Raw genomic sequence first — 27,031 nt, forward strand, 5'->3', positions numbered from 1 at the left:
TAATGAGTGAGAAGCAGGGGACTTTTTCTTGCTGCATTGAGCAGGAACACCTCACCACCCCAGGGCAAAGCTTGAGTAGGGAGGCATTAGTTTTACACTTCCTGCTTTCATCTGTTGTGGGTTTGAGCCTGCTGGGATTGCTGTTCTGGTTTGTTAACTGCAAAGGAGCTGGGTTGGTTGGGGAGCGCATGGAAGAAATGCACTCCAGACTGCATGGCAGTAGTTTTTTGTTCAGCTACTAATACAGCCCAGCATGATGCAGTTTGTTTTGTGCATAGGAAGTAGGTATTAAAGGATGTTCCCTGCTCAAAGACTAGCCCCGTCATCCCCTCTTGCACCCCCCCCCCCCATTTCCTGCCAACTCTCCTCTTAGAAATTTCCAAAAGTACTTGCTAACATGGTGCTGGACACAGGCCAGGTGTTTTCCCCTACAATGAGGTCATCCAGCAATTTGTCTCCCTTATGAACTGAAACCGCTGGTTATTAGGCACTAAGAACTGAAGACTGGTTTTTGCTTAAATTGGTGCTTTCAAGGACATGTTTGGATTTTTTCTCAAGTTCCAGTGTATTCGGGGGCCATGGGCAACCCGGGTGCCCCCTGCCATTCCTAAGCACTACAAACAGCAGCTCAAGTGAGGGCCATCTCTTTCCTGAATCCCCTTAATATCCTTCATATCCTCAGGGAAATGTCAAACCCAGCTGTGAACTGGGAACAAAATCCAGATGCCTTTGTATCCCATGCAAGCTTTTACTCTAGATCAGTGGTTCTTAGCCTGTGGGTCACAGCCCAAAAGTGGGTTGCAAGAATATTTTAAAGGGTCATGAGCAAGTGCCAGAAAAATGTGTGAAAGTTTGGGTTCCCCCTTGCTGGCTGGAAAGGTTGTGGGAGCAGCCCCAGCAATTGGATAAAGGTAAGTGTATGGGGGGCAGAGGTTGGAGGGTCAGGGCTTGGGGGCTGTCAGGGTGCTGGGAGTAGTGTGTGTGTGTGTGTGTGTGTGTGTGTGTGTGTGTGTGTGTGTGTGTGTGTGTGTGTGTGTGTGTGTGTAGGGGATGGGGGACGGGACAGGTGCCTGCTGGCACTGGGGGAGGGTGACCGGATGACCGGGCACTGAGCCTGCAGCAGGGCAGGGGCAGGGCACTGTGGGTTGGGCACTGGCCATTGATCTTTGCAAATGGGTCCTGGTACGAAAAAGGTTGAGAACCGCTGCTCTAGATTGTGTTGCTGGAAGAATGGGTTCTGTATGTGGCATGAGTCACTGTTCAATTAGTGCAGTCATGTGAAACTGCTAGGGGAGCTTACCAGTCCAGGTATAGAAGTTACTTGCATTGCCTTTGCCATATTAATTAAAGACTAATGACATATTACTCACTATGGGTGTGTTACCGATTGCAGTGCTGGGTGAGTGACCCCCAGGCTGTGGGCCATCCATGCAGGGGAAGCTATGTATTCAGTGTGCTTTTGAGCTGGCTCTATATGAGACCTAGAGCACAGCTGAATTGGATTTTCTTTAATGGCTGGGTGGGTCATCCTGACATTGCAGTCCTTCTTAGGATACAGTTCTGCATCAGCAGAGGTCACAGTGTCTTTGACTTCTCTCCTACCACTGCATGAGCAAGCTAAATGCCACACACGTTGTTTGACTTACAAGTAGGTAGCTGTTACTGGGAAGCAGTGGGACTGCTTGAAATTACAGTGGGGTCACACTAATTCTCTCGGAGATTATGTCCCATTCATTTGACAAGCATAACTGAAGTGAAAGGCCCGCTTCTGCATTTGAATCTGCCTGTGGTGGTTGTGGGCCCAGGAACGCTGGACTCCTGAATGCCTCGTGGGAACCAGGGTTAGTACAGCACAAAGTCCTAAGTACACCTTGTTTCAACTTCACCCATTCCTAACACCACCAGAAATAATGACCCAGTGAGGGTATTACCCAGTGGGCTACACAACTGGACTGTAATTGGAAGTGTAGGTGCTAGTTCTGATTCTGCCACTGACTCGTTGAGGAACTTCTCCTCTCCCTGCCTCAGTTTCTCTCTTGTAATGTGAAGGCAACCCAAACCTTCTTTTGTCAAGAGCTGTCTGGGCCCTCCTTGTAGGAAGGTCTGTGCAAAAGCGAGGTATTGTGCTTCTTTGCCTACTTATGCATCGAAGCGCTGGGATCAAAAATATTTTTCTTTGCTATGAAATGATATGCTCCACCCAAGTGGAAAAGCCACTTCCAGCAGGGTGAAGTTTTTAGCTCCCAGTAAAACATGACTTTTTAATGATTGCTTTTGGCCTTGGATTTTCAGCGCTGCTCACCTAGTGATAAGATGAATGGCTCTTGTTCCCAACCTTTCCTGGAAAAAGCTAGACTAGCTGGCTGTGAGCTGTATTAGTTAACCTAGCCCATCCAAGGGAAACTGTCTGGGTGGTTGCATTCCACAGCCGTGCAGGGCAGGGAGGGACCCTGCAGTCAGTATGTAATTGGAGTTTGAGGGATTACAACAAGGATTTTCCCCTTAATGCCAGCTAGAGAGCCCAGCACATCAACAAAGTTGAATGGATGGTATTAAGTGGAGGACATCACTGAGCATGCAGTTAGATTGGTCCCTTGCCCTGGTTTGGGTAAACTGTTTTTCCCCTCCCTTCTTAGCTAGTCTAGATATCCTGTTAGTTTGTTGCAGGCTGGGTTTGAAGGAGGTTTAATGCTGGAATCATTCATTTGATTAGTAAGCTGCTTGCAGGGTTTGATAATATTTTTAGACAGGGCAGATTTTGCTAAGCTGCAGAGTTCAGATGAGCTGCGTTAAAGCTGGCGCGGGGATTACTGTGGTTAATTCAGCACTTGGTTTCTTTAGCAACCAATTTTGCCTGGATCCAAACTCCCCTTTATAGAACTGAAAAAATTCTTGATGCAAGTGTCACATTTATTCTCCAAGGGGTTTGTGTCTTGGCATTTGCTCAGGACTCAGCTGAAAGAGCTGCCGGTGAGGGCAGTGCAAAGAATGACCAGAGGGTCATCATCACCCAGGTAATGGTGGCATTGAGAAGGATTTGGGTGAGTTAGTGAGAGTCCATCTCCTGCCACCAGTTGAGTCCAGAGCAAGTTTTTCTCAAGAGACCGTTCGTTCAGAAGAAGGTTTGATTTAAGATAGTCTTGGAGTAGGAGGTTTTGCCCTGGCTGCGTGTGTTCCCATGCTGGAGTTCAGTGAGCTCAGAGGATATTTGGGCAAACACTTTGGGACACCATGATCGAGGACCAGCTAGGTCTTAACCAGTGAAATAAAGCAGTTGCCTATCCTTTCCACAGAGTTCATGTTTTTAGTTTCGCCTCCATGTTTCCAGCCCTGAAAGCCTCCCCCACCTTTAACTTGCTCTAAGATAATTCCTAAGCTAACATTTGAAATTTGTTTTAATAGCAGAGGCTGTTTTTTTGGGTGCCATGCACACACCCTCTTCCTTTGAACATGGGAGGAAGTGGGGGTCTGGAATTTCTAAAGCCGCTAATCTCTTCTCGAGAAGATATGTCAACAGTACTTTACGTGAATACCACTCCGGTCACCTGCCAATCTTCCTTGAAGAAAGCGTGGGGTTTTCTTGAGGTGATTGGAGGAAGATTGTTACAGGCAACGGGCCATGAACAGAGTCCAGAAATTGTTCTTGGGCTGGAGATTGAGTGTATGCATCAACATCTGATTGTCAGTGTGCCAGCGGGCCTGACCTGGACCCGGAGTAAACTGATTCTGCCTGCTCGTTATCTTTCAGTAACCATATACTACAGGACTTTGTAGTTTGCCATAGCCTCTTGATGGTTTTTCCACCTAAAACAGTGTAAAACGGTTGCAAAACCATACCTGTGAATTGTATGTAACCACTCGAGTAAACCAGATTCATCTTGCTGCAATACAAATCACATGGTGTACCGGGAAATCTATTCTGGAAACCAGATACCAAGCTGTAACAAAGCTGATAAGAGCAGACAGAAGAGAAAGCTACTTCTGCAACCACAGCTTTAAAGCAGGCTCAGTTGGATGGTTGGCCCTGGCACTTCAAGTAGACATGTACTTCACGTGAACATAAGCCCTGTCCACCAACACTGAAGCTGGGACTATGTTAGGAAAAACAATTACTGTGCTTAATATGCTTGTGTTTGTCACAGCTCCTGAGTGCATGTGTGCAGTGTAGGTTAAAAACTTGCAGGGACATCTGTAAACCTGATGATTAGGGGGGTGGCAGAAGTGGCAGATCAGATGTGCTAATTTTTTCTGCACGACTGACCTTGGAGATTGATCTAGATTAAGGCACTTATGTGGTTACCCTTAGTATAATGTATGTAAACTTACTGGTACTTGGTCTTTTGTGTCTTTTTCTTGTTTTTAAATTGGGGGCGGTAGCACATCCCAGTTGCACATGGGTTGTGGGACAAACTGATTGAAAACTGGTGTTTATACACTGTGGTCATGGGAACCAGGGATGGTGCACACTTCTGACCTGTGTTCATGACAGGTAAGGAAGGGCATTATCAGTGCTGTACAGATAAGGGCTTTGAGACAAGGCTGAAGGTCCCATCTCAAGGTCATTCAAGTGACAGAGACCAGAGACATAGGCCAGGTTTCCCAAGTTTCAGGTTAGTCCATAACTGCTGGAAACATCTTCCTTCTCTTGGACAGTAGGTTCCAGCTTTCAAATTGCCTTTAGGGGCAATGGAGAGGATTAGTCACAAATGACCTAGAGAGTATTTCAGCCATTTGGATCACATTGGGGTTCTCAGCAGCCCTTGATACCACCCAGCGATGGGTCATTGCTTCAGTGAATGAGGCATGTTGTTAATGTCTGTGGAAAACCTCCAGTCATGCCTGCAGTACAGGAGCTGGTTGGCTTGAAACAGTTGTCGTCACTGAGGGATTTGAAACTCAACCTCCCTCAGAGGGCAATTCTGTCTTGCTGGAGATATGAGGCCTCTTAAAGCCGTTCTCTCTTGAGTGTCAGCGATATGTGCCAGGTGCTTTGTTGCCAGCTTTGTGGACCTCAGCAACTTTGGTCTTTTGTTTCAAGAGCCAGCTTGGGTGGTATTACCAGCAAATGTATCAGAAGATCTGGATCTGCCTTTCTCTGAAGCTGGGAAGAACAAACCTTGGTGGGGGATTTCATCCTCACTATGGTAGTCCTACTTGTAAAAGGGACCCACATGGCCACGATGCCCCTGGAGCCCCTTCAGTCCTTGTCAACTTCACTTTTTGGGGCAATCCCCCGTCTTCTTGCCTGCCATGCCTTGATGTATTTATCATTTAGAAAAAGGGAGTCTGCCCCAAACCTGATCGCTCACTCCTGAGCTCAGGTGCCTCCACTCTCTGCCTTAAGAGCTAATTGTGTGGGTTCCATCCTCCTCAGTCTCCACACCCATGCCCTGCAGATGTCACACATACTAATCAACTCATAACTACAGCAATGGACTCCAGGCTCTGTTCCTCCTATACCAGCTCCTCTCTGGGCTATGGGCACTCTGGCCCCCTTGGTCGTTAGCAGTGGCCCTCCTGGCCTTCAGTCCTTAGACCCTGGACCCACACCTAGGCCAGCTGAGGCTCTTGGGCTCTCCAGCCCCACCAGTCTCCGGCTGTGGCCCTTCTTGGCCTTTGGCCCTTCCTGAGCTCTAGCTCCACTCTTAGGCCAGTGAGACCTATGTGCACCCTGGCCCTACCTGTTCCTTGGGCCCTCTGTTCTCTCTCTGGGCCTTCTGGCCCCTTGCTCCCTGGGCCAGTTGGGACCTCTTTACCTCCCCTTAGTCCCTTCCGCAAACCACGAGAGTTGCTTACCACAGCTCACATGTTAATCAGGAGCCCTGCTGAATCACTTATCCACAAACCTTTCAACAGCAGCATGCACCATTGCTGCTATCGTCAGTAGTTTCTGGGCTCTTGATATTCTTATGCCATGCACATCATGGGGATATCTGAAGTCTTGAGATGTCTTTCTGCCATCCCAGGCTAAGATGGTTGTAAACTCAGTTTAGCAGTATTTCCTGGGAATTTTTCCACTGATGGCAGCAACGCAGCTGCCCACTAGCCTGGACAGCCATGATAGCATAATAGCCATCCAGCATGGGGACTCAGTGGTACACAGAGTTGTTTTGGGTTGAGTCACCTTGGATGAAGTACTCCTTCAACTTTTGATTTCTTCAGGACTCTCTCCTGACTGGACTCTGCCCTGGGTTGCTGGGCTCACATTTTAACTCTTAGTACTGGGGATCTTAAATGGCGCGACTAAATCCTGTGCTGCAAAGATGAAAACAAAACCAGAGCAGCTCTTTGCTGGTCGGGTGCTTTATCTTTTATGTGCAACTGCTTTGTAACATGTAGAAGCGGAAAATTGGCTTTAAAGTTGCAGTAAATACTAGCTTTATTTTCCGTTTTAAGATGGTTTTCAAACGCTTCCCCAAAGCTGCATTGGTTTCCATTTCACGCCTCTCGTGCTCTTTACACAGAGATGATAAGGGTGTTCTCCAGCTGATTATGCAGTAGGTCCATAAGAATGAAAAAGTTTGGGACTCTACCCCTGACGTTTCTCCCTTCAGCCTTACCCCTTGGATTTATAAAACTCCAGTGGTAAGCAATAGAGTCCTGAGCTGCATCTTGCTGCTAGGTGCAGTGGAAAGAGAGACTGGAGGAGAGAGCTTGTGTTACAGGTGAAACAGCTGCAGTAGCAGAAGGGACTGAAAACGAGCACAGCAGCAACCGCGTTTTGATGAGACACTTTGTTTTCCACCTCCTGCTTTCATGACAAGGTCCTCCCTAGAAATAATTTTTAGCTCCCAGGGGACTTCGCTGCTGGGGTGAAGGCTTTTCTGAGGCATGAACGATACTATTCCACGTGGTGTTGTCTTTTCACCTGCATCTGGTTTGCTTTCACACCTTCACTTGTTACCCAACCAAGGCAAATCAGCTCACAGGGTGAAGTTTGTTTCCATGACCAGCTTCCTTGAGTGTCACTCCTGCTGCCTTTGTCACCATGTGGCTTGGCTTTAGGGGTGATTGCCCAGAGTCCCATGTTTTAAGGGTTGCTCCAAGATTCCTCCTGAGAACAGCTGGGGAGGTGGGGTAGGATTAAAGATGTTGCATGGGAGCAGGCTGAGGGCTTGTTCACCACTTGCCATCCCATGTTAAACCTGCATTCATCTTATTGAAGAAATAACCAAAGGGAAAAGAATCATTGAGCAAAGGAGCAGGGGGTGGAATTGTAACTCTGGCTCCTTGTGAAGCCTGGTGGTAAGTCCCATTAACCAACTAGCAGGGGACTGGTCAGTAATGTAACTCCCGGTACTACAGCAGGGGCCCGTGATGGAGCAGAAGGGGTGATGGTGTTTCCAGTGAATCTGTGCCGGTAACTCTTCTTGCTTTGTATCTTTCAGCAGATCCAGTTTGCAGATGACATGCAGGAATTCACCAAGTTCCCAACCAAGTCTGGCCGCAGGTCCCTGTCCCGCTCCATCTCTCAGTCTTCCACAGACAGCTACAGCTCTGGTACGGGTGGTGGGGCTCCTCTCCTCCGAATCCCTACTTGGTCTCTTGTTAATCATTTGTGAATTGTTCCTCTGATTAATCAGTTTCTCAGCTGATGGGAAGATAGAGGTTTTACTTGATTTCTTCTTCATCACCCTTAAATACACCCTGGGGAATTATGTAGAAAAAAATTCAAAATTACGCACAGAAAAATTCAAAATTATGGAAAATTAATTACTTTTATTATTATCATTATTATTATTATTATTATTATTATTATTATTTTTACCTTTAGTCTTATAGCCTTAATATCTGTGCGAAAAAACCCATCTGGGTGGGTGTGGGGTTTGTGGGTGGGTGTGTGTCCCCTCGCCACACATCCGTCCATCCGTCCCCCATGGTACACAGCCCCCACTGCTGGTGTCAGCAGCATCAGGCAGTGTCTCTTAGGATACTCATGGCTGCAGCAGGCAGAGCTCCCCCGGCAGTGCGTGGCTGTGGCCGAGTCCCAGGAGTTGCATGTGGAGGCATGGAGCCGGCCTGGGATAACCTGTTGGCGCGTACCTTCAAACCAGACTGGGCTGGCTCCATGCCAGCCCATGAGGCTCCTGGCACTGTAGGAGGGAGCCATACGCCATCAGGTGAGGCAGGCTGCATGCCTCCACATGTGGCTTCCCACTGGAGTGCTGGAAGCTCCATGTGGAGGCATGGAGCTGGCTGGCCCAGCCCGATGGCACATGACTCCTGCCTGTAGTGCCGTGAGCCCCATGTGCTGGCACAGAGTCAGTCCAGTTCAGCTCGAAGGCCTGTGTCAGTGGGCTGGGCCAGGCAGGTTTCATGCACCATGTGCAGCCTCTGGGACTCAGCTGGAGTCACCTGCTGCTGCTGCTGGCAGTGGGAGCAGGGTCTGTGCACCATGGGGGGTGGGGGGAGATGGTGTGGCAGGGGGGCCCCGACACACCCCACCCACAAAACCCATGCCCATCCTCACCTCCTGCAGGCAGGAGCTCCCCTCCCCACTCACCAGCCGTCCAGTTGTGCGCCACGCACTCGGTGCCTCCACATGGGACTCCTGGCTGGAGTGCTGGGAGCCCTGCGGAGGTGGAGGTGTAAAGCCTGCTCGGGTTAAAGTATGCAGAATTATGCGTGGTCATACATTTTATGTGCAAAATTGCACAGGCACATAATTGCATAATTCCTCGGGGTATACTTAAATACCTCCTCCAACATTACTATGACCAACTGCAGATATATGTGACATTTCTAGCTAAAAGCCTTCACTTCCAGAGGAATTTATGATGTGATGAAACCTAAACTGCCTTGGCCATGCTGGCATTTATTTGAATTTTGTAAAGTTATCTGTTGACTTGTTTTTTAATTGCTAACTTGTTAACTCAAGTTTAACAATATCTCTGGATATTGGCTTTCCCTTGCACATTTTCACTTTAAACTGTCCAGCCCCATGCCGGGTAGAAAGTAAAACAAACTAGAAATACAGCTGCAAAGAGGCAATTGATCTGTTGGTCCTTTGAGGCCCTCATGCCTTTTGCCTGCTATTTCTCATTTAGCTGCATCTTACACAGACAGCTCTGATGATGAAGAAGGCACCCCACGGGAGAAGCATCAGACCAACTCCAAGGGCAGCAGCAACTTCTGCGTGAAGAACATCAAGCAAGCGGAGTTTGGACGCCGGGAGATTGAGATTGCTGAGCAAGGTAAAGGAAGGAAGGGTCTGCTGAGTCATCCAGGCCTCCTGGGTGGAGTGTGTTCCCTTGTGGTACCATAAACCTAACAAGGTCACTTTCTGGTCAGCAAATACCTTGGAAATCCTTTTCAGGAATCAGGAAGGACCAAACTCCAGCAGACAGTATGGTAATGGTGCACGGTGCGTGGCTTTAGGGATCTGGCCACAGCTACTATGAAGCCCTTAATGTTTTAACAGACTTCCCTACGAATGTTCAGTACTTGAAGCTTTTAGAACAGTATTTGGAGCGTAGCCCCGGCAACTCCCTTTTATTTAGAGCTTATAAAATCTGTGGCATTCATTTTAAATTGAGATTTGTTGGGGATTGGCTGGTAAAGGACTCTGCCTTCAGATTCCACCCACGCGCTAACCAAGCCATGGAGGATGGAGCCGATCTAGCAGGGTCTCTGCAGGGCACACACCACAGTGAACTCTTTGCTTTGAAATGCCATTCCCGGGTGTATGTTGTGCAGGGAGTTGGTGCAGTGCAAATGCAGCGGAGCAAGGAGCTGACTGACTGTTCCCTGGCAAGGAGACCTTTGTGGGGCATACCACCAGGTGGGTGGCATACAGACATTGTTAAAATCCCTCTGTTCCTTTCACAGACATGTCTGCTCTGATTTCACTCAGGAAACGGGCCCAGGGGGAGAAGCCTTTGGCAGGAGCTAAAATAGTGGGCTGTACACACATTACAGCACAGACTGCGGTGAGTACTCCCTGACTCAGGGCTCTGTGGGGCAGGGGAAGAGACTTTTCCTTCTCGCCATTATTTGCAGTCACCTCAGGAACTTTCTCAGCAGTGGGGAATAAGAGGATGTGCCTCCATACATAATTACTCCACATCAGATTATCCCCATTCATTCTTGCATTTCCTAGCTTGGTTTTCTGCATGTGTTCTTCCCGGTGTGACTGCTCCCAGATTCATGTCAGTGGGTGTGTCCATTGCAGATTTGCCTATGACTGAGTCACTGTGAGTTACCTTTCTGTGCTGGAAATCCCTGCACTCAGATTGCCATTACTGCTTCCTCCTGGCTGACTGCCTTTTCTCTGTCCTTAGGTGTTAATTGAGACACTGTGTGCACTGGGAGCTCAGTGCCGCTGGTCTGCTTGTAACATCTACTCCACTCAGAATGAGGTGGCTGCCGCCTTGGCTGAGGCTGGTGAGTAATGTGTAGCCCCCCAGAAACCCAGCAGGAGGAGTGGGGAGATGGTAAACAACAGGCGGCCTCCTAGGGAGTCTGAACACGCTGTTCTCACCCATGCCCATCTGCTGCTTCCCAGCCACTTCTGCAGGAACGTTTCAGGAAGTCTCAGTCCCTCCAGGCCAGCATCAGTGATACCTGATTACCTTTAAATGAACTATGAGCTTCAGTAACTTAGCTCCTGAATACTCCGCAGCAGGGGAGAGCTAGCAAGGCAGCTGAAGACAGCTGTGGCAACTTCATGCTACAGTCATGCAGCACCTTTAGAAGGACTTCAAACCCCTCTGCAGAGTCAGCATCCACCAAACCACTCATAGAGTCCGTATCCACCACATCCCTATGCTCCGTTCTAGGAGAGGTGCCTGTGGCATTCAAGACCACACTGTAGCAGGAGTTGGAGAGGGGCTGATCATAACTATTATGGCATGTAGGGAACCATCCTGGTAGCCCAGAGGAGACCCATTCCAAGCCTGGAGCACAGGCTCCTGGAAACAAAGCTCTGGTTCAGCAGCGGGTGATTGCCATGGTGGGCCCAAAGGGATTGGGGAACAGTTGTGGATCTGTATTAAGTCCAGGCCTCATTTCCTGCTGGGAGTGTGCTGTTGGCCTTCAGGTCCCTCTGATCAGAGCAGTAGCTAGGTTTTTCTTCCTCCCTAGGTGTTGCCGTGTTTTCCTGGAAGGGAGAGTCGGAGGATGACTTCTGGTGGTGTATTGACCGTTGTGTTAATATGGATGGCTGGCAGCCCAACATGGTAATGGAGCCATTTCCATGCCTCTCCTCCCATGCGCAGCAGTTCTTTTTTCTGTTCCTAGTGCCACTTGGGTCTCCTAGAATTGTTAGTAAATGGAAAACCTCTTGGGTTATACTGTGGCTCTTGTTCGCAGTTGGGTTGTCCTCTTGTACAACAAGGCTTTTTCTGGAGGTTATCCTTCTGCTCTGAATGGAGCTGAATGGCAATTGTGAGCTGTGTAGTTCTTGTGCTGCGTTTAGTCTCTGAGACAAGACAGCTAGTCTCTCTGGGACACCAGCCTCTCACACCTGGATTGGCTTCAGTAGAGAACTCCTTCACCAGTAGTTCTGTTTCTAACCAAAACTGTGTGTCTAAGCCAACCCTCATTACCTCTGGGTTGTTTTTCCTTCTGATCTTGGCACAGGCTTCTTGACTGTCAGTAGCAGTTGGATGCTGACGCTTTTAGTAGCGTTTCTCTGGCAGAAAATTTGAAGCAGTAGACAAACAGCCCCCCTTGTCATCACCATAAAGTAGAAGAAGTATCATCCCTGTTTTATAGAAGGGGAAAGTGAGTCACAAGTTGGGTACCTCACCAGTCTGCCTAGGGAAGTGTGGACTCTCCATCACTGGAGGTGTTCAAGAGGTTGGACAACCACTGGTCTAGGATGATCTGGGCATAGCTATGCCTATGTTCTACTCTGGGTAATTCCTATGCTTCTGGGCTTTATTGGTTGTCCCCTTCCTCTACTTACTGCTACGCATCAAGGGTGTTTTTAAACCTTCCTCAGAGGCGCATTGGGTGTCGGCTGCAGCTAAGCCTGGGGATTTTGTCTGAGGTGCGCCAGTGCTCCTACTGGGATTTATAGCTGGAGGTTCTTGCCTTAGAGGTCTTGCCTCTCTGCTCAGGGTCAGACTGATCACCAGATTTGGGGTCAAGAAGAAATTTTACCCCATGGTCAGATTGGTATGGACTGTAGGGTTTTTACCTTCCTCTGTGGGGAGGGGGCGCAGCCTTTTACTTGGCATCTCTTGCGTGTATAACAATCTTTTATAGAAGCAGGACATTGGCTGCCATGATTTCCCTGCTTTACCTGTGGCAGTTTAGGTGTTATGACTTGTGATGCATCAGGGCGGGCGGTAATTTTGCAAAGAGTTTAGATTATGGATTGGATAGGGATGATCCTGTCTCAGGCAGGAGGTTGGACTAGATAACCTCTGGAGATCCCTTCCAGCCTAATCTCTCTATGATTCTATGAACCACTGTATAATGGACAGCTAGGCTTAGAATCCAGAAGTCCCTATGCAAGTACAAACTGCTCCCATGTGAATAAGAAGCCAAACAGTGGAAGAATCCCTCTGATCACTTTCTTTTTAATGGAAGATTACTACAATTAGCTGTGACCAAGTTTTCTGGCAGTGGAAAGGAGACTGACTGCTTTCCCCCCCTCCCCCTCCCCCCCTTTTCTTCTCTTCGTGTTCTCTAGATCCTGGATGATGGTGGAGATTTGACCCATTGGGTTTATAAGAAGTACCCCAATGTGTTCAAGAAGATCAGAGGTATCGTAGAGGAGAGCGTGACTGGCGTGCACAGGTAATGAATCCAGGAGCTGCTGTAGCTCTAGTCTCTTTAGGGCAGTCAGCTTCTGCTGTTGGTTTCCCATTGTCTCTTGCATGGAGTCCAGAAGAGACTGCCCATCAGTATGCTTTGTTTTGGTATGTAAGGATGGTCCATTCAGATTCCCCTAGACTCACTGGTGCTCAGCCAGGGGGTCTGGTGGTCCTGTCTTATTCGTTGGCTTTTTTTAACCATGTTTGCTTTGTTGCCTGCAGATCTCTCTTTAGTTTGTCCAAAGGAGATGGTGGCTGAGACCTCTTTTCTTTCCCTGCAGGTTGTACCAGCTCTCCAAGGCTGGGAAGTTGTGTGTCCCAGCCATGAATGTCAACGACTCAGTCACCAAACAGAAATTTGATAACCTGTACTGTTGCCGAGAATCCATCTTGGATGGGTGAGCCTGACCTCTCAGGACACTGTGGGTCTTGTTCGTGGGACATATGGCTGTTGAGAGATGGATCCTTAATGCTGTGGATGTTGCACACCTCCTCTAGCTTTCACTAATAGATCCGTGTGTACTTTGTCATCATTGAATGTTGCAGTCTCTGGGCACGTGATCTGTCATGTTGGAGCATTGTCCTATGCAGGCAGCTCTGTCCAGAACACTTTGTGACTGATCCCAACACAGGTTTCTTTTCTATCCTGTAGCTTAAAGAGGACCACGGATGTGATGTTTGGAGGGAAGCAGGTGGTGGTGTGCGGCTATGGTGAGGTAAGGTAGATGGATGTGTGTGGCAGCAGAGCTGGGATTCAGCATCTCTGAGGCAGAAGGAAGGCCTGTGCCTTCCCTTCAAGCTGTTCATTTACCACCTATTAGCAGTAGCCACTTGTCCTTGCTAATAAGGGAACATGAAGAAATAAAACATAACAAGGAAGTGCTGGATCTCTAGACAGTGTCCCATATGGGGGTTGGACTCGATGATCTATTGAGGTCCCTTCCGACCCTAACATCTATGAATCTATGAAAATCTATGAATATGTGACTGGCTAGATAGCTGAGCTGGGAGGGAGTTGAGTCTTCAAAGCATGAGAAGATGGACCCTTTCCACTGTGTGCTATTGCAGTAAAACTTTGCCAGAACTTAGTGAGATGCTACCTACAGCATCTCTTTCCCAGCTGGCCAGCAGGTTTGCTTTAGGAATTGCCATTCAGCTCAGGTGTTGCTGCTCTGGATTGCCATATGGGGTCCTACATGGGCAGGGGCAGTGAGACTGGAGACTTATCAGTGCTGAATGTAGGCTGATTGCATCCGGCACTGCTTTCTGAAGGAGGCCAGTTAACGGAGGACTCTCAAGTCCTTTGGAGCTCTCTATTTAACAGACCCCCTGGATTATGCTGGGTGGGGTTGTGGGGAATGGGGATTTGTGCATCTTTCTTCTGAGTCATTGGAGAAGAGATACCACAAAAGAGGCAGCTGACACCTTGCCCTGAACATGTGATATCTGTGTGTGTGTTTGTTTTAAAGGCTGTGTCCAGCACAGTTGGGGCACTAGCAGTAGCCGTCGGTGCTCTTCTCCCCTGGAATATGCTTGTTAGTTTGTTTTTGCATCAAAGGAGCCCAAACTTTGCCTAACCAAGAAACCACGCTGGCAATCTGGCGACAGCCCACACGTTGCCTGTAATTTGTCTGTCTGCTCAGAACAAGCTGCCACATTGCATGCTGGGATCTGTAGTCTCATCAGCCTGTTTTTCCATATTAAACATGAGATACCAGAGGCTGGAGAGTGGAGTCATCCTGTCCACCCCATGTTCGTGCTGGAGAGTTGCAATTCACCGCTGCTATTTTATTTTATTTTATTTTATTTTTTAAGAAAGAACATTTGGAGGTTCACACAGATCCCGGTCTGAACGTATTTACTTTCAAAATAAAAGTGAGATGGGATCCCTGTGGCTTTAATGTCTGTTTTGACAGCTTAATGTGTTCCTTCTGGAACCCTTCTGTCTGGTGGATGTTATGCCAAAGGCAGGAACTCCAAGCAGGTGGTCTTGGAAAGACATTTAGATGAGGGGAAGATCTGGGTTCTAAAGAGCAAGTGCCTATTGGCAAGTATGTTGTAAAGCTGTTGTAGCATGTCTCTGCTCCTGAGCTGGAGTTTGAGCTGGTTCTTGGCAATTGGCAGGTATCTGATTAGAATCTTGCTCAGAGCACAGACACCTATAATTATAACACGAGTGTGTGTGTGGCCTGTCAGTGGGCATCTCGTAGTTCTTGTGTTTTGAGGCTTTTTCACTGTGGTTTGTGTTGCAGGTTGGAAAGGGTTGCTGTGCAGCTCTGAAGGCCCTAGGAGCCATAGTCTACATCACTGAGATTGACCCTATCTGTGCTCTCCAAGCCTGGTAAGAGGTGAAGTGTTAAATGCTGCTGAGTGAGAATCTCTCACTGTTTGTCTGGCCTCTTAGGCTTTGTCTCCACTTCTTAAAGTTGAACCTGAAATCCATTTTCTTAGCCCAAGATGCACGAGGTGCCTCTGCATTACCTCATAGGGAGATCACTGCAAAACCACAGGAGGAGGGCAGACTCAGAGGGAACAATAGTGAGCACACTGATTCTTAGAAGGACTGTACACAAGGAAGCTTCCTCTTCCTCAAATTAAGCTTTTCTGAGAATCAGTTGGCTGATTGCGTGTTTCAGCTTTTGTGCTTGGCTCTAATTACAGGCATTTGAGAGAGCCAGCAGTGTACACGGGGCTGGAAGACGGGTACAGGGAGTTGTGGGATCACTGCTGACAGCTTTCCTCAGCCTTGCCCTGTACTGCTTGGGCAGATTCTGAACACACTGCGTGGGTGGAGCAGACCAGGGGAAGCTTGACCTTGGGCTCTGATGCTCAGGATTGCATCTGGGGGTGAGCTAAAGGGGCTTTTAATGTGGGTTTGGTCTCAAGAGATCAGTCTTAAGTGCAAGACTGGGTAGTCACTGAGACCTCCTTAGAGCTTGATCAAAGGGCTGAAGTGAAGCTAGCTTGCTCAGGAAGATTCCTTCTCCACCCAGAGCCTCATAACCCATGGGTTAGTCTTCTAGGAGGGTGTAAATCTTGTGGTAGACTTCCGTAGCCTTTGAGTTCCTGTATCCTTGGCTCAGATTAATCAGCAGGGTCTAGATAAAATGATTGCTAGGTGCCTTCAAGCTGGCCAAGTGAGAAGGATGGCTTGAGAATCCATTGCTTTCCGATATTCCAACCTGGATGTGAACATCACAGACTTCTTTAGTTGCTCCATGACATCTGTAACTGTGGGTTTTACAAAGGATCCTTTCTACAGAGTTCACCATGCAATAATGTACTCTGGTTATGTTCTTGCCTTCCCAAAAGGGCATGGATGGAAAGCCTGCAACAGTTGTGTAACCGGAGCAGACTTTGCAATGCTGTTTTGTTCCTTCTTGGCTTCAGCTTTCCAGGGAAGTGGAGAGCATCATTTTTTCTTCTCACTCTGCCCCTTTCCTTTTGCCAGCATGGACGGCTTCCGGGTGGTGAAACTCAATGAAGTCATCCGTCAGATGGATGTTGTTATAACCTGCACAGGTAGGACATGTGGGAGGAAAGGTGGTGGCTGATGCTTGCTTCAGGTAAAAGAAACTTCTGAGGATTTGTTTTGCATCCATGTACAAGGTGATGATTATCTCTACTAGTATCTGGAAGGATCCCCATGTGCTCATTCTTCTGATGTGTTACAAATGCAGCCTTCCTTTCTTTTTCATATCCTAGCAACAAGGTATTTAGCAGAATTTGCAGATCCATTGGCACTTGATAGGCCAGGCCATGAATGCTTCTGCTGTGGCCTTGAACTTGTGACCTCTGGGCTGTCAACCATGCGTGTTAGCACCTGTTCCACCTCAGCTCTCATATGCAGCCTGAGGAGTAGCAATTGTGACTCCCCAAATCACCTGCCTCTGGGTGCTGAGCTGCAGAACCAGCTTCACTAGTTTAGCTGCTAGCAGGAGCTCACCAAACTAGTCCAGGTCTCCCATGGCAGTTAGTACAAGGCAGGGTGAGGGAAAAGTTGGGTCCATTGCTGTGTCCTGGTGTAAAAAATGTGAGCTATGTTTGCTATGGGGCAGGGTGCATCAGGGGGACTCTTGGGTTCACTGGGAAGAAACAGAGGTCATCCCTGAGCATATGTATTTCGCCTGTTGTTTGGGGGTCATTATTGCCTGGGGAACTTTACCATCCAGAGCCACCAGTGTGAATTTATCCCTAAAAAAAATCTCTCAGTGCCACAGCCAGCTAAGTTGGCAGAGGTCACACCTATGCTTACGTTAATCAGCAGGAAGTAACCCCAAGATCAGTCTTCATCTGGGGCTGCTGCTGCTGCTCCTCCCTCTCCCCCTTGTTTCTTTCCCTTCCCATTTTTCTAGTGGCATGTGTCAGCCAGCCTGCCCTGCTAGACTGTTAGGATGATCACCCTGGCCAGACTGTTCACTTGTTCTGTTTGAGGCTTGCAATGTTCGTGAGACTTGAGGCTGCAATCTTCAGCCTATCAAATGGAGGGAGGTGTTGGTAGATGTCCTTGTAGTCACTTTGGGTTTACATTAGCTGCTGCTTTTTTCCCTGCAGGAAACAAGAATGTGGTGACCAGGGAACATCTGGATCGAATGAAGAACAGCTGCATTGTGTGTAACATGGGCCATTCCAACACAGAAATTGATGTGGTGAGTAGCTGCAGCACCTGTCTCGGTTGGTCCTTGAGCCACAGCTTCATTGCTGAGTTCAGACCAACCCATTGGTGATGATCCCCTGCCTTCCTACCTCCTCACTTCAGGGAGCTGGCTTCTGTCCCTTTCCACAGTGATCCAAGGAAGGCAGTCAATAAGTGATAACTCTGGCTTGTTTCTCTCTCTTCCTGTGCAGACTAGTCTCCGTACCCCAGAGCTGACTTGGGAGCGTGTACGCTCACAGGTGGATCACATCATCTGGCCAGATGGCAAGCGGGTGGTGCTGCTGGCTGAGGTATGTCCTTGAAGACGGGCTATGGATGCTGCAGCAATGTCAGTGCTGAAGCATTGCATTGTATGGAGACCCTGTATGTCCTGTCAGGCAGGAGAAAGTTGTAGGCAGATTTGGAGTTGGAAATTGGTTAGATACCAAGCTATGGTATAATAACCAAGACCAATATCTGTGGCTGGAAGTGTCTTCGCTTGTGAGGCAGAAGATTATGGCCATAGAACTAGTGTAGTCACAAGGTTTCTTGGCTTGAGTTTTCTCGAAGGGGTAGGCAGGACCTGCGTTTCACCTATGGTGTCTTGCTAGCCAGTTACCTGCAGGCTCATTCTTAACAGCCAGGGTTTATGCCTACCAATTAAATCAATGCAGACTAGATCTTGATTTAGGAAGGACCAATAAGCTATCAAATGGGTCATGTTTTTCCTTTCTGTTCAATCAATCACTCTTAATTCTCTGGGCCTAGCACAGGTTTGCTGCTGGAATTGTAGGCACCAAGTTTTATTTTTGCTGGGGGAGGTGCGGGGGGGGGGAAGGGGGAGCTAAGATGATGGACCTGTGGCCCCAGCTCCCCAGTGTGTGGGCAAGGGCATTGTGGGCACAGGTAACGCATGGGGGGTAGGAGGGGGGCACAGGCGATCCTGGGGGTGGGGGAGCACTTGCCCCCCAAGATTCTTGCTCCCACAGTGGGGTGTGGGGCTGCGGCTGGGCTGGATCAGCTTTGGGCAGGAGCCATGGCCCAGCGGGCAGGACCCAGCATGGGAGGGAGCACCGCCCTGCACTGCCATGGCCACCAAAATGAGATACCCCCTGCCTGCACAGCAACAGCAGGGGCACAACTCCATGTTGCCACACCTCATTTTGGTGGCTGTGATGGCATGCTGCTCTTGCCTATGCCAGGTCCCACCAGGTGAGCTGTGGAGGTGGCTGCTGCCCAGATCTGATCTGGCCTGGCTGCAGCTCTGCACCCCTCTGTGGGTGCAGAAATCTTACACCCACCCCCAGCCCCCGCTGCCCAACGTGTCGCCTGTGCCCCTTTCCCTCCTCCTTAGATTTACTTGGAGGGAGCTGCTCTCCGCTGCTGCTTGACTGCCACATGCTTGTGCACACACTTGTGCATGCACACATGCACCGATCCAGGTGCTGCCCCCCTGCCTCCAGTCACCCTTCCCACTCCCCCCAGCCCCAGGCAGCCCCCTTGCAGGGTGAAACTCTGCTGGTCTGCAAGGGGAAAACTGCAGTTTCCTGCATTTTTGTCCGTTAAAGGAGAAAATCCACATTTTTCCACAGTGAATGGAAAACTCAGATCCCTGGCCTTAGTCATTTTTCTTAAGACATATTACTTGTTTTTTCTCAGGTTTGGGCCCCAAAAACCCTCTTCCCAAGGGAAGCACCTATGGCCAGAGTGATTGTCCCTTCATGACAATGATTTGTCTCTGTCTTTAAGCGAAGAGCAGGAGTTTGGGTGGGATCTGGGCCGCTAGGCTAGTAGCCTGCCATCCCTACTCAACTGGGACAACAGGACCTGCCTTCAAGGAAGGAATCCAAATGGGGAACGTGAGCGAGTCTGGGCTGATTGATGCCACGGACTGGCAGCTTTAATAAGAGTGAAGAATTGTGGCTGAGAGGGCAGTGGGGATTCTGAGCTTCCAGTGCACTGAAGTTGGCCTTCATCCTGTTGTCCTTTTCAGGGTCGTCTTCTCAACCTGAGCTGTTCGACGGTTCCCACCTTTGTTTTGTCCATCACCGCTACCACTCAGGTTTGTTCAAGAAACATTTCATCGCCTGCCATGCCCAGGGCTCCCTTTCCACATGGGGGAGTTAGCAGTCCATGGCCTCCTGTGGTCTTGGGGTTGAGAGAGAGCCCTTGGGCAGCAAGCGCTTTCACTGACTTGCAAGGTTTCAGCTGTTTGTGTTTTTTAGAACTATTACTTGGAACTGGGCTTGGATGAAATAGTGTTCAAGTGGCTTTTGGCTTTGAGAGCAGCAGTGTCACCTCAGATGGGTGCCCATCACCGTGGCCACTTGTATTTTTCATTATGGGTCCAACTTTATAAGCTCCACTCTTGCCAATTTGATGGAGAGCTGACTGTACTTGGCCTTGTGCAACAGGCAGCCAAGATTATCTCAACCCTGGTGTAAGCCAGAGAAACGGGCACAATGGGAAATCCAGTTGTAGCAAATGGACAAACTTCATCTAAAGTAAAGCTCACTGAGCACAGCAGAAGGGAGTTGTAGGGGAATTGTTATGTGAATTGCTGTTTCTGACAGCCGTAGAATTTTTAAGAGAATGTTATCATTGGTTTACTTCTCTACCATATCTGCAGTTCACTTATACCAAGCAAACAGGTTGAACCAGTGGTGCTCAACCTTTCAGCACTATGGGCCAAATGAGGAGTATGGGACTGACCAAGCTGGATAAAACTCTGTGCCAGGATTGGGCCCTGCACTGCCCCTGTCCATTAGGATTGGGCTCCAAGGGCCCCATGCTGTCCCCATTCAATCCTGTGTGTGGGGACCAGGCTCTAGTGGCCCCATGCCACCCCACATGCCCAACCTGGCGTGCAGGGTCATGCCCTGCAAGCCTCCCTATGGACTCATAAGGAGTCCTGCAGGCTGGGTGACACAGTGACAGGGGCTGGGGATTGAGCAGCCCTGGTTTGGACAATTAAAAGGGGCTGCTCACTTTCCCTCTCCAGTTCTAAAGCAGCAGCACTTGAAATGCAGGTCCAAGGAAAGAAATCTTTCCCATCAATCGGAACCATTTAATTGCTGATGGGTTTTGTCGGAGGCAGAACTGTGGACCAAAATTGATTTCACACTGTCCTTCTAAATCACAGCTGATGAATCGTTCTTGTGTCTGCATGGCAGAAACCATGGGTAGCTCTTCTTTAGTTAATGCCGTTGCACTCCGTTTCCATGACTGACCGACTCTGTATGATCCCTGTAGGCTCTGGCTTTGATCGAGCTCTACAATGCTCCTGAGGGACGTTACAAACAAGATGTGTATCTGCTGCCTAAGAAAATGGGTGAGTAAAGGGAACTGCTTGATCTTGAATGGCATTAAAGGGGGTCTGTAGAGTCCTGTAGACTTTGATCAGAACCCTGCTAGGTTGTTAGCAGTCACAATCTTGTCATGCTTTTCAGTGCTGTCTGGTCCATTTCTTGCTCCTTATAGGAGAGGGAACCTGTCGTCCAAAGGGACAGCACAAGATTGTTCAGCAGAGGTTGCCAAAGCGTATGGGGGTTGAGGGGGCCTTGCTGTTTGTGGTGACAATGTGTGTGTACCTTTAGTGAGCCGGCACTCGCTGCCGACCAGCTGGGTTGGATTTGTCTTTGTTCTCCAATGCTTCCTCTGCCTTCCCAAAGAGGGAAAGGGGCTTATTCTGCCTGACAGGGCTCTAAGCCACAGTTTTCTTCCCTGTCCAGTTTGCATCAGTTTGCTCTTCTCTCTATGCTGGGAGATCAGGAAGATTATTTTAAATATTAAGACTAAGGTTTGAAGCGGAAATATGTAGCTGGTTTGAAGGCCAAGTTACCATTAGTGGTAGCTTTTGTGGCGGCTAAGAGGAGTGGCAGCTCAGCTTCAAATACAGTATGTTGGGAGCTGTAGCCTAACTTAGTTTGAGTGAGTGCAGTCAGTCAACATCAGCGTTAACCATGTTTACATGAAATCTAGGAAAGTGGGTTGAAAGCAGTTATCTTTTGCAGCAGGCCTCTGCACACTGCTGCTTGTTGCATTGGTGCTTTTTGATCTTAACAGGGGGTGCTTCTCACACAATGGAAAGCCTAGAGGTGACTCTTGATAAAGCACCGCACCTCTGAGCATGTAGCCTTACCTTGCACTTTACACATCTGAACTTTGGCCAATCTCATTGCTTATCTAACAACAGCCTGGAAGCGCCCCGATCAACCGTCTAAATATCTGCTTATGCCATTAGCACATACTAATGCTGGGTGGTGACAAGGCTTTTTAGAGCTGTTAACATGCAGCACTTCAAGCACATAGGGCTTGCTCTTTTGGAACACACCGATCAATCTGCTTTGACACATCGGAGAAAGATGAGTCCTATAACTGCAAGGCCATCCCATGGGTTGGTTTCTTCCTGACTTTACACTGGCAATCCTTCTGCCCTGAAACATGAAGCTTGGGCATCTTTGTAACTCCCAGCTCATTCAGCCTGTAAGCTTGTATCCCTTTTCAGTGCCCTTCCTCCACCTAATCTATGCAGTTTTTCCTAGCCCGAGACCTACAATGGAAAATGTTCTTCTGTGGTAAATTGGATCCAGTCTATCAATTTCTCAACACACAACTTTTTATTGGGTTTATCTGGAACTCTGATCCTATCCACTGTATTCTGAATAAGTTCATCTACTGCACTTATCCAAAAAGTGTGGGTGCCATAGAGTAGTATGTTAGCACGAGTCTGCCATTCATCACACTGTCAGTCCTGTAGAGTGTGCTTAGAAGGGTAAGTCCACCTAACGTAATTTCCTCTGGTTTCATCTTTACTCTGCCCAGATGAATATGTTGCCAGCTTGCACCTGCCTTCTTTTGATGCTCATCTGACGGAGCTAACAGACGATCAAGCAAAATATATGGGACTCAACAAAAATGGGCCTTTCAAACCCAACTATTACAGGTAACTTTGTGTTTGGGGGGATTAAGGAATCTGTCTGATATCTTCTGATGCCCCTTTTCAGTGGTAGGATCATGGATTGAGCCTCTCTTGTGAGCCAACAAGGGTTGGGTTATTTTCTCTTAGTGCTGTCTAGCTGACCGGGCATGGACCAGCATCCTCCTAGCTCTGGAGAGATTTGGAGAATTAGCTAAGATGAAGGTGTGGAGCTGATGCTTGGGTGGGTTGGGAAATTGCATTGGAGGGGACAAGAACTCTGACACATGGAGGGGAAACAGTTCTTCGCAGTTGCAAGGTTTTGCTTTGATGTTGGTCCCCAGACAGTACTCAATGCCTGACTGGTCTCCCCCTTTCCTTCCATTACAGATACTGATGGACCATAATGGTGAAGGACCAGACCACACGAGACAATTTAGAGATTATTTTTAAAGATCATTTTATTTTGTTTTACTCCTTTTCTTTTCTTTTTTTAAGCTGTTTTTATTTTTCTTTTATCAGCGTGATTTTAATGTCACTTTTTTGTTTGACTTTTTCATGTGATCGCATCTTTCTCTGTCTGATCCTGGCAGAAAACCTGGGATTTGCTTTACTGCTCCATGGCCAAAACCAGCATGGTTTCAGGCTTTCACTCATGGAAAGATTTCCTTTCCTGATCATGAAGAGTGATTAATTCCTGCAGTGGTTTTTACCTTTTCCAGTGCACCTTAGCTGGGATACCTGAAAATACTGATATACTGTACTATATGTTTTTTTTTTTCTGTGCAGGATTATCTGCAACTTCTAAATTGCCTTAATGAGCCCAGTTTTTAGCTGCTAGTTCAGTGCATTGGAGCAGAGCGGCACCTAATGGCCAGCTAGGGAATTGGTGAATAACCCCAGACCAAATTTCCTACGTGGAGGTGGTTTGGAGCCTGGTAAGGGTAAGCCTCAGTGGGTGTTATCTATTCTGTTTCAGGGTGCTAATCTGAATTTGAATGGGGATTGGTAACCAGCATAATCCTCATTTTCCTAGGTATTTTTTTTTTTAGCCAAATTGCACCTTATTTGAGTTTTAAAAAATCATTTTTTTTCCTTTTATTTTTGAGCCTAAAAAGTTTTAATGGAGGTGTTTCCGAGTGGAAACACTGTGGGTCTGTCGGGGGCAGCTAAGAACATGCTGCCGCCCGTCCAGCTAAGGGCAGTTCTTGTTGGAGGGCTCCAGTGTGCGTTGGAGCCTCCTGTGAACTCCCTGGGCTTCTAAGCAGAAGTGAGTTTAGACACAGAGATGGCCCTTCCTGCTCCTGTCCCCTGCTTAACATGGGAGACATTTGATGATGTAGCACCTTTTTCTGTCAGCTTTTCTAGCAGCGTAGCTCTCATGCTGAAGTCTAAATCCTGCGGGTGATGGACCGTTCTGCAAAGCACTTAGCTCCATCTTCAGGCTCTGTTCATAGCAACTGAACGTTGGAGGCAGAATCTTTGGCCAACTGCTCTGCTGTCTTCTAAAGCCTTTCAGCTGCTTTAATCAGCTCTTCCCTCCCTAGCCCCTTAGGTGGCAGGTTGTCCTATTTTACTTGGTTCAACATATTCCAGCTCCGTGCAGAAGGGCCAAAATGCCTCTGTGGTTTTTCAGCCCTTGGCTCCAAACTTAATGTGACAAAAATCACAGCACAAAATGTACAGCCTTGATTTCAATTCATTGCTCAGTGAATGTACAAATGAAAGAGCTCCAGGGACCCAGCTCACAAAGGGATTTCTGCTGAGCATGTGGCATTGGTCCAGGTACTTCCAATTCTGCTAGAATCTGCTGGTACAAAGACAATCAAGGTGCTACAGTGGACCGCAGCCATCGCCTCTTGTGCTCCCTTGCTATCAGAGGTCACTTTCTGGCCAATCTTGCCCACATATGGAGGATACATTCCTAGTGCTCTCTTTAAGAAACCTACTTCTGCTTGTTTGTGGGTGATGCTGGCTGCTTGCTCTGTCTAGGAGATAAAAGCTCTTAGTTGATCAGAACAGAGGCTAAGTTAAGATTAAAAGGGGTAGCTCACCTTCCCAAAACCATGCAGTGTCTCCAGTGGCTAGTCTCTTATTTCCCCACTCTCTTCTTTACAGTCCAGCACAGCTCCTTGGTCATCTTTTCTGCCCCTTCTCTGAGATGCACATAGCTTCTTTGCTGACTCATTGCTGCCTTTGGCTGCCTCTGACTGCCAGACCCGCTTCCAAAGGACCATGCCTTGAGTGTAAGGATTGCTGTAGTCTGCCCTTGTACCCCTTCCTCTGCAGCCTGGATTTCCACTGAACCAACAAGTCTGTGATCTCTTATGGGCGGGGGGCTGGAGGTCTTGGTCTCCTTGTCTCTCGCCCAGTGAAGAGGATATGGCTGGGAACATGGGGAAGCTCTCTTAATTGTTGATGCAATCCAGAGGGTTTGCCATGCACCAGGACTCTGGCTTGCGCTTTCCCTTCTCGCTTTGTACGTGCATAGGAAGCTCTTGTAATTGCAGCCCTGGATCTCAGAGCAGACTTGGTCTCCCACTCAACCAAGCAGAGCCCACATATGTTCCTAAATGTTTGCCCTTGTGACTGTTGGGGGGGTGGGATCCTGGGCAGTTCCAGAGTCCAGACCCCCTCTGTTCCATTTGTCTGTCTCAGTGTTAGTGTCAAAAGGAATCTTAGCTTAAGGGCTTCATCTCTGTATAAGCCATGTAACAAAAGGACACAATGGAACAAATGGTCCCACGTCTAGGGAAACCTTGATTCTGTCAGAGGGAGCATGTCCTCATCGACCTGGGAGGGATAGGTTTATTTTGTATATGAATGATTTTTAATGAATGCAATATTAATCCTTGCAGATGAGCAATAAATCATTAAAGTCTAATTAAAAACGATTAGAAAAACGACATCTCTTGCGCGGGAAACTTCTTTTAAAGACATAGCCTGGCACCTTCTCATCAGCAGGTCAGCTGTTGCCATTTTGGGCATGGGAACAGAGCTGTTGTTTGCCCCTTTTAATCAGGACCTGCTCAGACAAACACATGGTGGCGCACACTTCATCCTCAGCAGCTTAACAGTGGGTGGTGGGGAGAGGGGCGTACAAAAGTAGCCGTTGCCGCAGTGGAGGTTGATCATGCCAACAGTGTGCGACTGCTCTAGGTATAGAGTTGCACTGCTATCCCTCTGTTCATCCTCCTGATGAGGTGGTCAGACCTTTAATTGATGGGCTGTGTAACCTGGTAGGCTTCTTATGGATACAAAGCAATGACCTGGAGACACAAGTCTTTCTTCTGCATTTACTAGATTCATTCAGACACTGGAATCCTTCTGTACAGCCCCCTGACAAGGGCTCTGCTACTGAGCTGTGTTATACTGGCGTAGGATACCGATGCATCAGGCTCCTGTTATGACCAGCAAATTCTGAAGCAAATTGCTAAAGGAATCTGCTCTCTATCTGCCTGTTGATACAGATGTCACCTAGTGTTTGTGTTTGTTTAACTAGTGTCCCTTCAAGGTCCCTTTACAAGCCTGCTGATGTTCAACACAGTCCTGTGGATGAAGTTTTAGAGCGGCAGTTCCCAACCTTTTTAGACAGTGGACCGGGAAACTGTGGGCCAGTATACTGCAGTCTGGAAGTGACGGGCATACTGCAGACCGGCAGCCAACCCTTTTTTATATACTCAGTATAAAAAAGGGTTGGCTGCCAGTCTGCGGTATGCCCATCACTTCTGGTCCAGCAGCCAAGCCTTCGTGGACATGGCCCCGGGGATGGGATCCTCTGTTTTGGAGGATGGAAACTGTTTGTCAATAAAACACTTGATGACCACCTACTCTGATTTTTTTTTTCCCCCTTCAGTCCTTGCTGCTCCCTGGAGGTGCAGTGCAGATATATTTGATGACAAGGTGCTTAGCCCCACATGGGGGCTCCCTGAAGAAATCAGGTTTAAAATTGAACACCCTTCCTCTTAGGCCTAGGATGTCTAAAATGGTTCAAATTCCAATGTAACCAGTTTGCCAGCCTCATTACTACTGACTTAGCATGTCCAGGGCTAGCGTCTGCCAGGGGTTCACTGAGTGGGGAAATCCAGAGATGTGGATCCTATTTGTGGCTTCAATTTCTTCACGTAAATGCTAGTGCTGATCTTTGGGTGAAGCACCGATGCCTCTGAGTGAAAAGCACCAGGGAAGCAAGAAGATGAAACTTAACCAGACTTGGACGGAAGTTCCTTCCCTTAGTTATTTTTTTACATTTTTCTTTATCACTGAGCTCTGCTGAGGTGCATGACTGCAGTTTGAAGTCAGCTGAGCAACCCTTATAGAGCTTTGTTGCAGACAAGCGCCGGCGCCATGTTTCCCTGCCATCTGCCCGCTCTATTTTGCGTTTCCGGGGTTGGTAACAAAATCCTGCTCAGTCAGTAGTGTGGGGAGGAGGAACTTTGCCAGTGCCGACATGCCTACTTCTCTGAGCAAAGCTGCTTGGGGCCACCGTGGCCTTTTGGAGCCTGTGTACTGGGAGCTGTTAGGACTCCAGGGTCTCTTATTAGCTTGGTTGCTGGTATTTTAATAACCACTTTATAGCAAGAGAATGGGAACACCTTAAGCCACTTTTAAAACAGGGCAGTGGGCATAGACCCTCGGAGGTAGCCTCACTTGAGCTTGGACCCTCATAATGAAGCTAAACAGGAGCTGGTCACATTTGAGCAACCTCCTACC

At 48.2% G+C, this 27,031-nt stretch overlaps 1 protein-coding gene across 5 annotated transcripts in view; it reads left to right on the forward strand.

Moving 5' to 3' along the window:
* The window catches only part of AHCYL1 (adenosylhomocysteinase like 1), a 41,062-nt gene extending 15,838 nt beyond the window's left edge, over positions 1-25,224 (forward strand). Inside the window, exons 2-17 of one of the 5 annotated variants that reach the window (XM_006259323.4) lie at positions 7,389-7,500; positions 9,063-9,194; positions 9,829-9,929; positions 10,281-10,383; positions 11,083-11,177; positions 12,641-12,747; positions 13,046-13,162; positions 13,417-13,480; positions 15,017-15,105; positions 16,216-16,286; positions 17,319-17,413; positions 17,613-17,711; positions 19,394-19,462; positions 20,653-20,731; positions 22,225-22,345; positions 22,709-25,224. In XM_006259323.4, coding sequence (XP_006259385.2) covers positions 7,389-7,500; positions 9,063-9,194; positions 9,829-9,929; positions 10,281-10,383; positions 11,083-11,177; positions 12,641-12,747; positions 13,046-13,162; positions 13,417-13,480; positions 15,017-15,105; positions 16,216-16,286; positions 17,319-17,413; positions 17,613-17,711; positions 19,394-19,462; positions 20,653-20,731; positions 22,225-22,345; positions 22,709-22,715 — 1,461 coding nt within the window. In that variant the 3' untranslated portion in view covers positions 22,716-25,224. Of the gene's footprint in view, positions 1-7,388; positions 7,501-9,047; positions 9,195-9,828; positions 9,930-10,280; positions 10,384-11,082; positions 11,178-12,640; positions 12,748-13,045; positions 13,163-13,416; positions 13,481-15,016; positions 15,106-16,215; positions 16,287-17,318; positions 17,414-17,612; positions 17,712-19,393; positions 19,463-20,652; positions 20,732-22,224; positions 22,350-22,708 lie in introns of those variants that run through there. The other 4 variants (XM_014605467.3, XM_019492512.2, XM_059717327.1 and 1 more) reach the window with 4 other exon arrangements.
* The last annotated feature ends 1,807 nt before the right edge of the window (positions 25,225-27,031 follow it).

This window comes from Alligator mississippiensis, chromosome 14 (genome assembly GCF_030867095.1).
Source record: "Alligator mississippiensis isolate rAllMis1 chromosome 14, rAllMis1, whole genome shotgun sequence".
NCBI classification, from domain to species: domain Eukaryota; kingdom Metazoa; phylum Chordata; order Crocodylia; family Alligatoridae; genus Alligator; species Alligator mississippiensis.